Raw genomic sequence first — 15,610 nt, 5'->3', positions numbered from 1 at the left:
TATTGATGTCAGCTTACTGTACTCCCCTGACACCCCACTACGAAAAAAAGACATTTAGGGCCTCTCCACTCGGAGCCACGACTGCGTGAGAGGAGAGACGGACCCATAGACCGTTTACTGAACTGGACTCTGAGCCACATGCATGGGAATGAATTAGGCCGACCACAGATTTCTCCCTTTTCCCTGATGCTCTAAATAAGGCGCTAAATTAGTCGCTAGTCTCTTTTTCTAAATCCAGTTCTAAGAAGGTGTGAAAAGTCTCGAAATGTAGTGAGAAAGTGGCGTTTGTGAGTGCTTTGGGACGGGGTTGGGCTCCCAGCAGAACCCTCTGCTCAGTGAGGACACTAACTACACAGTGATTGGTGCATCAAAGTCTAAAACATCACAAAAGTCTCCACTAACACCAGAAACAGGGACAGATTTCTCTCTAGGATGGAGGAGGATTTGGGAAGTCTCCAGATTTGGAGAGAAACTCTCCGGTGTTTGGATTCTCCACTGCGTCTCCCCGTCTCTTCTTCTCTGTTGTTGGTGTATTTCTTCGGCAGTTACAGCGCCACATCCAGGCCTGGCATGTTTACTACAGCGTTTTGAGTTGGTTTACCTGGTTTCGTGTGGACGCAGATATTTCTTGAGTCGAGGCCGTGTGGAAGGAAAACTTTTTAAGAACGACGGAGAAAAAAAAAGTCTCATTCCCTACTCGTCACATGTCAACACTTTGTCAGGACCCCTTGACGTCGCTTTTGACACACTAGTGACCCTCCAAGGTGTTGTTTTCGATCGTGTGGACTCAAGAACAAATCAGAATTAGAAAAGTGCACTCAGTAGAGTACAGATCCCTGTCTCCCTCTCCCTCCCAAGCAAAGAAGCATTGAATCTCACTCAGTTGTCTCTCCCAGCAGAGCCTGGCACTGGACTGTTTTCTTAATCCTACACCCAAACATTCCAATGCATACACATCTGGTCCCACAACACATTTCATCAGCACGCTCTGTCTCCCATTGGTTTGAATGATATTAGGGTTTTGGAAAAACCCTGCAGGCCACAGGACGCATTCAAACCTGAATGACTGTGGTAGAGTATAGGTAAGCTGAAGCTAACTGGGCGCCCCACTCTTTAATGTGATTGAAGCAGCTGACTACCAGCCAGTTAAAAGGGGTGAGTCTGCAGTTAATGACCGTATGAAACAGTCAACAAAACAGGATTTTCAAAATGCAAATCACTGCAACCATGAGAGGTCCATGAGCATACAGTTATACATGTGCACAAGAACTATAAGGCTGATGGGTCCAGTATTATAAGAGATAGCTGTGTACAGAGACAACCACGCATGACCAAAAGCCTGATCTCCTTCCAGGCTTACACCTGGCTGAGATAACCTGTCCGACAGGCTTTTCAATAGCAGATCCAAATCCTCTGCAAACCAAAAGCTGTTGTTCATGTGGTTCCTAAAAACATGAGAAAAACAGGAACTAGTCAGAGGGCTGGAGCGAAGAGTGTACACTGATGTGGCAGCTGTTGATAGTTTATGTGGAGATCATTGACCTCTTCTAATATGTCGTCATTCCTTCGCATACTCTTATATTACTCCTTTGGGAGGTGATTCATTTTAATATGTTGCCTTGAGATAACAAGTCAGTCACAAAACCATTTGTATTGATTAAGAAGAAGAAGAAGAAGAAGAAGAATTACTTTATTAATCCCACACGGGGAAATTGGATTTTTTCACTCTTATTATTATACGTGTTACACACACAGACCCGAAATACACACATGCACAAACAGGGCCTATACATGCAAGTAAGGAGAGATGTTAGAGCGAGGGGGCTGCCAGTGACCAGCGCCCCGAGCAGTTGGGGGTTCGGTGCCTTGCTCAACAGCACCTCGGAAGTGCCCAGGAGATGAACTGGCACCTCTCCAGCCACCAGTCCACACTCCATACATGGTCCACACGGGGACTTGAACCAGCGACCCTACGGTTCCCAGCCAAGTCACCTATGGACTGAGCTATTAACTGTGTGTGCATGCCGTGCATCTTAAGCTCTGAGCATATATGAATCCACGGTTTTCCAGTGGGTGAAATAAGATTTGTCACCAACAATCAATCACTTGCATCTACCTTAACAGTATAGTAGTAGGTGCTGCATGCAGCAAATGTACTTTTAGGTGAGGATGCCTAGCCATTCAGTAAATGAGAACAATTGTTTCCATGTTTAACAATGTAAGTTTGCAATTGTAGTGATGTACTTTTTTCATCTTTCCATAGGCCAACATTCAGAAATTAAAGATGAAACAGGTAAGCTTTTCCCCTTGATTCAAATATATGATACAAATACGTATGTATATACATACAAATACATATGTATATACAGTATGTAAATACAGTGGGCGATCCAAATTAGAGTACAAAGTATTCTTGATTTTTACTGCCCAGAATTTAATAGAATATCCTCTGTGTCTATCCCACTGCTGTATTAGCATGTTTTCTTTTTTTTTTTTTAAATCACCAAGGCACTTCAACAAAAACTTTTATTTTGTGGAAAAAAACGTGATCAGAATTAAAGAACAGTAACCACTGTGTCAGAAGAGAAGAACTCAACAATGTTTTCTTCTATAGGATTCAAAAATGATCAGGAAGTGTAGAGGCCACAGCTTTGAATGACTTCAGCACATCTGCTCCCACAGGACATCACTAGTTTCTCACACTGCTCTGGTTTGATCTGGGTCCATTCTGACTCAGTCTCTTCCACAGTTCACTAACTGGAGTGGGTTTCTTAGACATTACTTTGTCACCAAGGATTTTCCAGAGATTATCTGTGGGGTTTAGATCTGGACTCTGGTCATTTCATTGTTTCAGTATTCTGAGCTTTAAGGAACTGCTTCACCTGTTTTGCAGTGTGACAGGGGGCATTGTCTTGCATGAAAATTGCAGCTGATTGGGAGACAGTTGCAGTGAAGGTTGCTGACGGAGGTTCACATAAACATTTTCATTCACCCTGCCATATAGCTGCACAAGAGGCCCAACTCCTGCTGCAGAAAACATCCCCAAACCATGACACTTCCTCCTCCAAATGGAACTGACTTCTTTACACACTTTGGGTTCAGTCTTTCCCCAGTCCTACACCCAACATAATGTTTCCATCAGACCCAAATAAACTGAACATCCTCTCATCACTGAAGTCACTCTGGACCAGTTCTCCTCTGTCCACACAACATACTCCTCAGCAAAGGCAAGTCTAGCCTTTTTATTCTTTCTGCTGATGAGAGGTTTGGTCACTGCAGAGTGGGCTTTCAGTCCAAATTGTCTTAAAGATGAGACATGAGATGAGTGTGCAGAGAAAGATCCTTGTCCTGTTCAGCACTGGACTGGAGACCAACTCCAGCTGCAGTGTTGAACTGATTCCCCATTGAGAGTCTTCTCATAATCCTGTCCTCTCGTGCACTTATTTTACGTGGACGACCGGCCTTTTTGAGGGACTTAAATTAATCTGTGTCCTTGTAAAGTTTCAATCTTCTTGAAATCACAGACTGTGAACGCCAAACCTCTCTCTGATGGCTGAGAGGGTCATCCCTTTGGCCTTCATCTGGACAACCTGCTGTCTCAGGGTTTCAGTCTCCTTAGAGCAGCTTCCATCTTACAAAGTAGTCAGGAGAGCTGCAGATAAATAGGAATGAAGTCAACTGTCACCAGGTGCAGATTAACACCAAAAACTGGGAGGAATCTGAAAGTGTTCTCTAATTTTGATCACTGTTTTTTTCACAAAATAAAGTTTTTTGTTGAAGTGCCTTGGTTATTTAAAATAACTAGTACAGCAAATGATATTCTATCAAATTCTGAACAATAAAAAAAAAGTATTTCAGACTAAATCAACTATGTATCAGTTGTTCTTTGTTAGTTATTCTCCACTATACACCATAGTTTAGTCTAGGGGTCGGCAACCTTTTTGATATGAAGTGCCATTTTTTAAATGTTTTTGTTAATCACTGTGCCATGTGAACATTAAGCCTACCATTGTCTACCAAGCTAGCACAGACTACTAGTACTGTCAGTCAGTACAGGCAGAGTTGAGTGTTTCTTTGCGGAATATGAATGGGGTAAAGTCAGTAAAATGACTGTAAATAACAGGCTGTGCACAATCCAATGGCTGTGATGTCCTACTCATTTCTTAAAATGCTAGTTTGCCATTGGTTAATCTACAGCATGCCCATGTTTGCACCTGAGCCTAAACCTCTGTTAATTTGCTAAGCATGGAATCCAAGGAGTGACACTAAATAAATCAAATTTTCAAGGTTTTTGATTTTCATCGTCCTAATATCATTGAAGACCATGTGTATAGTTTACATGATATTTATTTGTTCTCTAGTCAATACAACCATTAGCATTTGTTAAGTTTGTATCAAAGATATGAAAGGAGATTCAAAGTTATGCTGTGATGTTAAAACTCTCTGATTTTATTGGAAGCAATATTTATTGGAAGCAATATTGACTTTAATATTTACTGTGTTTCAAAACTGTACAACATCCAGATTTGATACTAGTATCTAAAGTACTGAAGCTATAAAAAAGCAGATCTATATATTTTCAAAGCTGCACAGATGAAACAGCAGAAGAAAACCAGGTGTGTATGGTGTAGGAGAGTGAGCCTACACGTATTATGGCTAGAATATATTAGTCACTGAATAAATTATGAATTAACTCGACTCGTTAAAATTTAGGATTTATTTTACCTCAAAGTAGGGCACCACACCAAAATAAGACAGGATGTTTATTAAACTTTGGTGAAGGTTTAATACATGTTAGTAATTTAAAGTAATTGATTATTTAAATTTCATCAGTCTCCTCTCGAACGCGTTAATTCGTACCACAGCCTTATCAGGGACCATCCGTTTCTGCACAGAAGGGAAGACTCTCACAACGACGTAAAGTTATAAACATTTATTTAGTGAACTAGCAAGGATAATACAGAATAGTGCAACACTGAATAGATAAGACCAGACCAGAGTGATTCAGACCTACGGGGCTGGTTTATAATATTACTGGCGGACTTAAACTGGCTCTAATTAGCCTGTCAACAGAACTCGGATCAGAACTTAATTATCACCAACGTTTTCAACCAGGAGTTGTATTAAAAGGTCAGAGACCCGGTGTTTGGCGAGTTCTGGTCTGTAGACTGGGTCAGCTGCGTAGTTGTTTCAGCAGGGCTTGTTTGCTCCCGTCGTGGCTTGGACTCAGCTCTTCAGGTGGCTGCAGCTCTGCACGTGGCTTGTCTCTGGCTGTTGTTTGTTGGTTGACAAAAAAAAGTTTTGACCGGTTCCGTTGGCTGGATTCACGAGTTCGATGCAATTTTCCGGCCGGACAGAAGACAGCACGAGGGGTTTTACTATACTTGTAAAAGATAAAAATGTGTCGTAGAAAACTTATAAAGTCGCACGATAAAAATAGATTAATAAAAAAAAATACTTTAGTAAGAAAACAAAATATAAAGTAACGTCTCTTGCAAACTTTTGGACAACAAAGTTGAACAAAAGAAACAAAAGAAAAAACAAAAATGCAAGAAGAGGGGGAGAAGAGAAGCAGAGAAGAGAGAGTGAGTTGAAGAGAAGATGAAGTAAAGATGAAGAAGAGGGGAAGAGAGTGAGACACCTCTGTTTGTCTTCCTTTATCTCCCTGGAGGAGCGAGAAGGGGGGGTCTTGGCCTAACCCAACCCCTCTGGTTCTGAGCAAATTAACTGCTTTATATTCCAGAATTCTAACAGGGAAGATTAAACTATTTCTGGATGATTTTCCGTTATTAATCTTTCTGATATCCAATTTAACCAAAATCTTTAGGCAGTCAGTTTTAACAGATAACCTTACTGAGTGAAGGGAAGTCTTATTAAAACATAGAATATTTCAGGAATTAGACAGAGACTTTGCACTTCTGAAAGCACATAAACATAATCACAACAAGATACAAATAATGCATAAACTGTTACACATTTGCAAGAATGAACAGCCAGTTGCGATGAAAACATCGAACTTTAACTGTTATTCAAACTTTCCTAAGCCCTGTTCCTTGTCCTTATCACTGAATGTCCCTCTGTCTCCAGAACAGAGACCGACCCTCCAGTTCAAATTGCGGTCAGATTTGACGTTGATTTAGGATAAAAGTTCCTGAAGTTCTGGGTTTTAATTACCCTAGGAGGGTTTGAGGTTGTAAAACACACCTTATCTCATATTGAAACAAGTATAAAAACGTCTTATCTCCCACTCCCTTCCTGTGACGCTGAGCAGAAAAACAGACACAAAGGACTCAAAAAAGAGCACTTCCTATTGGGGTTCCTACAATGGGTTTGTGTTCAGTGACTTCTTCTGAAACAGCACTGTGTGCAGGATGTTAATAAATAATAAATACAAATAAATATAAAATAGTTTGATTTAAAAAATAGTAAAATATATCATATTTGATGTGTCTAGGACTTTGTTTTCTGTTTTCTGTGGTATCGAAAGAGGAATTGAGTATCATTTTTTTCTACTACTTTTGTATTGAAAATACTTGTATTTTGACAGCCTTAGCTGTACAAGAGCCACTCATTTGTTTTTGTTTTTGGTAAATGTCAAATATTGAAAGCATACAAACAAAGCAGATTTTTTTTGGTAACGTTAATGAAAGCTGTTTCTGATCTCTCCTTCACCAGACACCTTAACCCTGAGGATGTTATTAATGACGTCAGTGTTCTTCCATTTCATTGTGCCACTGGCTGTGTACCTGTACATGCGCTACCAGTGGAAGCAGGACAGGAGACAGTGGGTAAGTGGGAGCCGAATTAAGCAATATCACACGAGAGAGGGTGAGGGAGTGGCTGTGATTATCTTCTATGACCAAATCCCAGCCATTATGATATTCAGTAGTCTTCAGTAGTTGTTCAGGACCTTGAGTGTAGTATTGCTTTTATAAAACAGTTCTACAAAGTGCCATTTATTAGATAGCAACGGTGACAACCGATTGTGATTTGTTTTGGAACCACCAACACAAATAGTTCCACAGCTAGACTGGAACTGGACTGTTGCCAAGCAACAGCTAAGTCTACCATTACCGCAGGCCAGTTATATCATGTACATTTATCTTATGTTTGCATTTACTGTGCAACCAGTGAAATAACAGTCTGTTGTTGCTTCGGTGGCATGTGTGATTCTGACAGTTAACAGCTCATCAGGCAGTAATGTTAAGTTGCTCCATCATTTCCTGCCCTCCATGCTGTAAGTTATTCAGCTCGCTCTTCTTAATTGACCAAATGTCCATGTTTATATATCTGAGACTTAGCCAATGAAGCAGTTCACAACCAGTGTTGTTTGTCTTACAGTGTTAGCATTAGTGTTGTCTAACAAGCCTATAGGTTGACTGATGTGGTGCTTTACCGCAGTGAGTCATATGAGCACACCTGGATGTTTGCCCTGAAGTATCCAGGCTTCTTTCTGTCCCTTCATCCTCTTTTGATGACCATTTATAATTTCACTCAAATGTAATTAGTGTAAAGTTATTCATCTTGACCATGCAAAGTTTGTTATGATCAAAGATACATAGGCTCACTGCCATTAATGTCATAAACGGTTAGAAGTCTTGTAAGACGGAGTGATTTATATAGTCCCAGTGATGTTGTACTATTGTTGGACTTGTTCTGTATCAACACTCATGGAATGCCTCTTGTCAAATCACTCTTCTTGCTCGCAACTAACTGTTGTATAACCCTGTTTGTTGTTTGATTGTAATGGTCCATATAGGCTGCAACCAGCAAATGTCTTTTATTTTCCAGATTGTAACCCATTTGTCAAATGGAAACTCACCCGGAGCAGCAGAGCTCAAGGTACTGTTGTAGATATTTTTTCAGTTAGGGGAAAATTTTCCAACCTGACACACACAGAAAATAAAGTTGCATTATGAGTTTAAAAAGTAGCAAGTCTACGGGAAAAAAGTCGCAGATTTATGAGATTCAAAGTCGGAAAAATAAAGTTTTGATTTACACCTTCAGTGTTCCCTGGTGAACCACATCGCTTCAGGATCAACACAGACCCTGCTGCATGCCGTGCAGGCTACTATGTCTGCAGCAAACTCTGAAACACTGTGTTCTGGAGTGTAGAAAGAATGAAGAACGCTACAAGGTCCGTACAATGTACAATGAAACTTTAATGGCACTATTGTTTTTGATGCATGATTAATGCTGATAGTTAAGTGAGCCACAGCACACACTGCATGTAGACAGAGCAGAATAAAATATCGCTTTCCTAAACGTGTATGCCTGCTGAAAAGAGTAGTAGCCTAATAAAGTTTTGGCTTTTTACTCACAAAGGTTATATTTCACTTACATCCGCACCAGGGACCGTTGCTAAGCATGCGTTGCTAAGCATGCATTGCTAAGCATACGTTGCTAAGCATGTGTTGCTAAGCATGCGTTGCTAGCATGCGTTTCTAGGCATGCGTTTCTAGGCATGCGTTGCTAAGCATTTAATACTTCATCAAAACACCTGTTCAACAGGCATACGTTAAACATGTCACGTTATAACCTGGTGTGGGCTGCGGCCCACTTCACTATCAGAATTAATCGCCAACAAATATAAATAATAGTGGCGTTAAACATTTATTGTACTTATATATACATGGTGCATGGTGGTATAAATGCCACCATGCAGTCTCCCCTCCACTGCTGCTGTTTTGCACACACCGTACGCTACTCTTCAAATAGTGAAATGTTGAAACAAGTTAAGATGAAAGCTGTTTTTCTTTGGTGCCACAAATCTGTGGCCAAGTGCTAGAAAGGAGCTGCTGGCTGAAATAAACCAGCACCTGTCTCTACCAAAGGTGGCTAAAATAAAATAGTGTCGTTAAAGTTCCATACATAGAACGTCAGAAGCGCCATAATACAGTCTCATCCACTGCTGTATTATACATGATGTCGTCGGACCTTGTAGCGTTCTTCATTCTTTCTATTCAATTTAATTTTTATTTTATTTTATTTATAGTGCCAAATCATCTCAGGACACTTTACAGAGTAGGTAAAGACCACACTCTATGACTTATTTATGATTTACATAGACCCAACAGTTCCTCCTTAGTACACAAGTGGCAACGAGAACCTTCCCTATAACAGGCAGGAACGTGGAACAGACCCAAATCTATGGAGGACGGACATCTGTCTGCACCGGTCTGGGAGGAAAAGAAAAGGAGAGAGAAAGAGAGACAAAGACAGACAGAGTCTACTGCAGACATAGTAGCTTGCACGGCATGCAGCAGCGTCTGTGTTGATCCTGAAGCGATGTGGTTCAACAGGGAACACTGAAGGTGTAAATCTAAACTTTATTTTTCCGATTTTGAATCTTTTAAATCTGCGACTTTTTTCTCGTAGATCCATAATTATTTTCTTCATACTTGGCCCTTAAATGCCGTCATACATTTATGATGTTATTATATACAAGACTAGATTTTGATTGATTTTATTCAATCATGCTATTTTAGCCATGTTATCCTAAGTGATGATTTACGGAGCTGCTTTTCATCTGATCACCATTCTTATAGACCTTTTTAATGGAATTCCCTTGCTAGGCAACAGCCTTGGTCCTTGTTAAATTCCTGTGAGCTGATGTCGTTCACATTCACTGCAACAGGAATCAAACTTGGACACATTTAGAATGTTTATGTTACGCCTTTAAAAGGGTCTGCATGTTTGATCTGAAACATGTTGGTTTCAGATAATGAATCTATGCAGTGAGTAGAGATAAACTATGTGGGGGTGTTGCTTAACCTCCTCTGTCACTGGGCCAGGTTACTAACTCACACCAACTGCAATTCATTATGAACCAAGAGAAGAGGAAGTGCTCCACATTAAAATCACCTCATCATTTTGGCCAAGGTGATCAAACGTCATCGTAGCAAAGGAAAAGGAAACATTTATCATTTATCGTTGTATAAATCTATATTTTCATTTTGTATCAGTATGTAATGTTTTTAACTTGTGTAAAAGCCTTTATTAGGAATAACTGAGACTGACCGAGTGATCGCTCGAGCCAGACCGATATATTGCTTGGCCCATATTATTGGCTGATATTGGTTTATATGTTTTGTGATATGCAACGATATGAAAACCTTTTTACATAACATATAATGCAGAAAACGACATTTGGGGTAATTCAGAAATGATGTCACACAGCTATTATTTCGTTTTTATTCTTTTTTTTTTGGTTTATTAGTTTGTTTTTCTTAAATGGTCAATAATTGATAGATGATACATATTATGTTTACAATATAGTCACTATTACCCTGGTTTACAATGCAGTGTATACTATATAACAATGTTGAACATTTTTTAATAAAGTAATTTGTTTAAGAACGCAGGCCTCTTGGTACCTTCGCAGAGTCAAATCTGCAAAATTGGTGTGCCCACCAATTCCCTATTGGTAATCTGTGAATATTTCCCCTCTAAAATCAGTATCAGTCTCAAAATTCCCATATCGGTCAGGCCCTAGAGATCATATTTAACTGATAAGGACACAGAAATCAAACCTTTAGAGGATTATATTCCTAAAAAAGTAAGACAAGTCAGTGATGTATTCCAAACCTGGTTTACCTTCAGGGATTTGAACCCACATTCCCCGTCCCCACTAGGCTGCTGCTGCCCACCTTTGGTGAAACACATTCATCAGAATTGAAATCATGTGTTTGTTCAACACTTGTGTCTCTTTTAGTCAGAAACATTGCTGGCATCTGCAACTGGGGAAGTAGAGTCCACACATTAAATGCAGGTAATTGTGAGTATGAACACATAAAATCTGCAATATGAGCATCCCTTTGGAGGTTGGTAGTGGATCTTTTGCGTTGAGTGTTAATAATCTCGAAAATATTTCCTAATGTAGGTTGAACTATTGAATCTTTGCCTTTTCTTGAGTGTGTTTTAGAATCTTTAGTTTAAACTGATCACAGCACGTAGAAATACACGTGCTGTAGTCACTATTGTTTGGCTGTTAAGTTAATTTACTCCTTAAATTTGTTGAGTCTTTACTGTGCATGTTAATTTTGACCCATCAGTTTAAACTAAAGATTCTAACCAACTAAACAGTTATCCATTAACCAGTAAGAGCTGCTCTTGGGAATGCTGCATTACTGTATGCTTCTTCTGCACTTTAAAATAGCTCACAGATATAATTGCCAACCTGATTCCCAGATGATGTATCCAAGTGTGTTTTATGATTCCATGTAAGGTAGCGCCACCAGCAAGTTTTTGTGTGACATGTCAGTGAAATGTCTTGACAACTGTTGGATGGATTGCCACAAAATGTTTAGTACAAAATAGCAGATGTTAGCATGCCAACACACGACCCCAAGATGATGGTGAAAACGTTACTTGCTACCAGACATGACTCAAATTTCAAGTAAGTCTTAAGTCATATTTGTGGCAAGTCACAGCTTATGTCAAGCCAAGTCATAGGTTATGTCGGTTAAGTCCAGTCACTATTTCCCACCAAGATACTCGTTTTAGCTCCGGATGAAGCTGCATTAGCCGCCGCCATCGCTTTAAAGCAGAGTTGATGTTGACTTGTGTCTTGCCTCTTGACAGATCAGTTTTTGGCCATTCTGCTCTATCTCTCACAGACCACTCTGTTGCTCTGCAAAGAGGTGCGCAACTCGCAAGCGCTGACAGGGGTAAGCAACTGTAAGGGACGCTGCGACGATGACAGGCAGGAAGCTCGACATATAATTTTAGTGTAGTGGTGGTACTGAGAGCTACTGGTATGCACAGGGGGAGGGAGGGGGATGCCCAATTGTTGAAAAACACGTGCTAAAGTGCCCCCTGGGAAACAAAATGCACATTAAAGTGTCCTTTTAGGGAGCCGAAATGCATGCTAATGTGTCAAGTCAAGTTGCAAGTCATCAAAACAATTACTTGAGTCACCAGGTCTCAAGTCCACATCTGCCTGCTACACAAAACACTCTGCAGGCTCGCATAACTGCTAGCATGACTGTAGGTTCTTGTTAATGGATAGACACTTATTTCTCTCTCTCTCTTTCTCTCTATCTCTCTTGCTCTCTCACTCTCTTTATCATACAGGTTCCTGAGTGTTACTCTGACCTCACATATTGAGATGATACAATTAGGAACTGTGATGCTGTTGAAGAGGGAACACAACTTTAGCCCTGCTTACAACATCGCCTCTGCATATTCATATTGCTGTGGAATATACCAAAACATCTGGACGCCATCAGCCCCACAGCCCTGGTAATGGGCCAAAAGAATCAAGGAAGTGGTGTGTAAATTTGATAGGGCCCAGAGTGACAGTTTTTGAGCTGCAGCATGTCCGTTCTCTCAGCCGCCCTGCTGTCTAAGGCTGATTCAAAGAAAAAGGAAGTGCAGTGGGACTCTATAGAGTCAGGATGACTGAGCTACTTGTCTGGACCAACTTTTAAAGAATCTCTTTCTCCTGTGAAAGTAGTCCAGTGATGTTGGTTGAGGGACTATTAATGATGGAGTTTGTTTGACCACAGACAACAGAGAGGGCAATTGGATAAAACACCTGGATGAAATACTAGATTTCAGAGCCGAATGGTCAATTAGTATTGTAATCGCAACAAAGAAACTGATAGTAGGACCAACTTTAGCTTTAGTTTGATTGACAGGTCATTAGAAAATATCAGAACTGCAGAAAAGGTTGTCAAAGTTCTCACAGGTGTGTATGGCTGTTTGCAGCAACACTTACTTGTTGCTTAGGTTGTATTTCGTTTTTGATGCCTGAAAATAATGATTTGACCCAGGCAACACTGACTGAGTCTGCAAGTGTGCATGTAGCTTATATAACTTGACTATACCGTTCAATATATCATGTATGAATCAAAATAAACTCAATATGTTTAATGTCTCCATTAATAGTCTGTTTACTCCCTGTAATCAGACTAACAAAAATAGTGTAACTGTTCAAGTCATAATACAAAGTATTCGTGTAAAGTAAACTGTATACTTTGAAAGAAAAGAAGAAGAAAAAAATGCTAATAGTAAGCCATTTCAGCTTTTTGTGAATAACATTGACGTTGCCAAGTTTTCTTTCTGTAACAGTCAGAGCTGCAGATGAAGTTCTCTGGGTATTAAACCTCAAAAAATGACTGCAGTTGTAGTAAGTAGACTGTGGTGAAAATGAAGTTGAAATGCTAGTCGCGTGCCAAATAATTAACATATGAAATGCATCTTTGATTGAGCTGCCCAGACATTGTATATTTTTCACTGTGAGCCTCGGAGAGTTAGCTAGCTTGCTACGCTACATTGGATAATCCAATCCAATCCACAGCATTTCAAACAATTTTTCACAAACTGTGAAACGATTCAGTGTTGATGTGAAAAGGTATTCAAGACATATGTATGTAGGATTGGTTTCCCCCCAGACAATCCTCATAAATACAAGTCTTAATTGTAAAATACTGTATATAGAGGATCCAATAATAATCCACATAATTTTACAGCATGTCGTTCTGTTTTATACTCTGTAATCTAGAGTCCTACCCTGCTTGACTGGTGCTTTTTACAATGTTTGCATTTAAATGTATTCATGGTTCCTTAGCTTGTGATGCTTTGTTTGTGTATACATATATATAGATATATATTTTTAAGCCATCCACTTTATTTATGGTGCATTTAGCAGGCAGAAGAGGATTGTCTCAGAATGTCTGTGGGTGTGTGTGAGGTGCGGTGTTCTGCACAGCCAGGATTCATGTACTTGTACATACTGCTTAGTGTCAAATAATAATGGACAGACTGAAGTATGTGGAGGGTGAGGAGGCAGAAATGATGTCTTTGGTCAAGATGAATCCCAGTGGGGGGAGCCCATAGGTAAAAAAGTGAGGTTGCAAATGACTAAAATAATTCCTAAATTACAAAAAAGTCACTTAAAATTGGCCAGTTTGCAAGCTTCCACTCTCAGCCTCCATCCACTGAGGTTCAACTCTTCCCTTGAACAGTTCCACGAGAACAACCCTGCACAAAAGTTGACATGCTTTTCCACTGATAGGGTTCAAAGTTAACTTTGGGAAAGAAAGATTGTTGAATATTTTTCAGTTGCAGTGTATTTTGTCAATGTGTGTACTCTGGATAATGGTTGTATGTGTTGCAGTATATGTACAAAACAAATGAGATTTACTTAAGGTAAATGTCTGTGTAGCTTAGTGCTCTGATTCCAAGTGAACGCAGCATAACTGTTAGTGATGATCTAGGCCGACAGACCAACTGCTGCCAGCAGAGTCATTAACATGGAGGCTTATTTCCATCTAGAGACACAGATATTGGATTACTCAGCAAAAAGGCAGCAAGGTCTTTCATTAGTGGGTCATATGATCAATCACCATTGTTTTAGCTCACTGTGATAGATATAAATTTAAAAGACAATTAACTAGATGAAAATCTTACGGAGTACATCTTAAATATGTGTATAAAGCATGACATTTCATAACAAATAAAGTCATTCTAATCGGATGTTGTTTGTTTCCCCCTAAAATTACAAGCAGTATTCATACAGTAAGTACAGTACAATAAATTTCTTAATTATGATAATATGACATTTGTTGTGTTCCTTAATATCACAAAGAAGCATTTGATAAAAAATCTTATCAGCTTAGGCAGCACACTTCTAAGAGCGACTTAACAGGTCTAACAGCGACATACTGTATGTTGAATGGATTATGCCAATACAGTGTAATGATTGCATATCCATATTTCACAAACTGTTAGTCCCGGTATTCAAAATTATCTTTACTCATGTAAAACCTACATGACTGATTTTTTTGGCCACGTAAGGGCATTCGAAACAAGCAGCAAACACAATATTAACATATATTACTTCTGGGCTGGTCTGCTGAGGGAAATATGTTCCACTACATTCCCCAGCTAGTCACTGACTTTGTCTGTTGTGATAGAAATTTGCAATATTCATAAGCCTTGCTTTCTTGTTATTGTGAACCTGTTACTCTCCTTTGCTCTTTAAACATGTTTGTCTCAATTGAACTGAGAAAACCCAAGTGGACTGGCTAAGTTAAACAGGACCTCAGACAGCCTTGAACAAGGTTCGCCCCTGCGCAAACAACTAGACGGTGCCCGTGTGTCATTCCACGTCTACTGCACATGGAAGCTGAGTATTAAAAGGCCTGCTAAACTTCAAGGAATTGTCAATTGTACTGAATGGTATTGCATGACTTTGTCTGTTTGATACATATATATATATATATATATATATATATATGCAAACAGTATATCCGAGTGTGTGTGTGTATATATATATATATACACACACACTCGGAGCGCTCAGTTAGTAGGAGATAGGACTGCCACATGGGGGGACCAGGTTTCGATTCCCACTCAGAGCGTAACTAACAACATCCAGTGTGGTTTTATGGGCAAGACCCTTAATGCTATACTGCCCACCTCATACCATGAAGAGAGATGACAAACGCAATAAGATGCCGGCTCAGACGTCGCCCGGCCAAACAAGGTCTGTGTCAGGTGCCGAGGAACATGGGCAACTTGATGAGAAATGGGCTACTGGAACAAGGCGAAAATGGGCGAGATGCGAGAACAAGGCTCTGTTGGAATGCTACTACTCAAGTAA

General features: G+C 39.8%; 1 protein-coding gene across 1 annotated transcript in view; it reads left to right on the top strand.

Annotated features, from left to right (window-relative positions):
• LOC310960176 (uncharacterized protein) overlaps window positions 1-14,487 on the top strand; it is a 34,249-nt gene extending 19,762 nt beyond the window's left edge. Inside the window, exons 10-13 of the mRNA XM_083931799.1 lie at window positions 2,264-2,293; window positions 6,676-6,788; window positions 7,792-7,842; window positions 12,076-14,487. Coding sequence (XP_083787925.1) covers window positions 2,264-2,293; window positions 6,676-6,788; window positions 7,792-7,842; window positions 12,076-12,108 — 227 coding nt within the window. The 3' untranslated portion in view covers window positions 12,109-14,487. The remainder of the gene's footprint in view (window positions 1-2,263; window positions 2,294-6,675; window positions 6,789-7,791; window positions 7,843-12,075) is intronic.
• Window positions 14,488-15,610: the final 1,123 nt, after the last annotated feature.

This window comes from Echiichthys vipera (genome assembly GCF_963691815.1).
Source record: "Echiichthys vipera genome assembly, chromosome: 17".
NCBI classification, from domain to species: domain Eukaryota; kingdom Metazoa; phylum Chordata; class Actinopteri; order Perciformes; family Trachinidae; genus Echiichthys; species Echiichthys vipera.
Note: the sequence above shows the minus strand (reverse complement) of the source record. Positions and strands in the feature narration are given on the sequence as shown.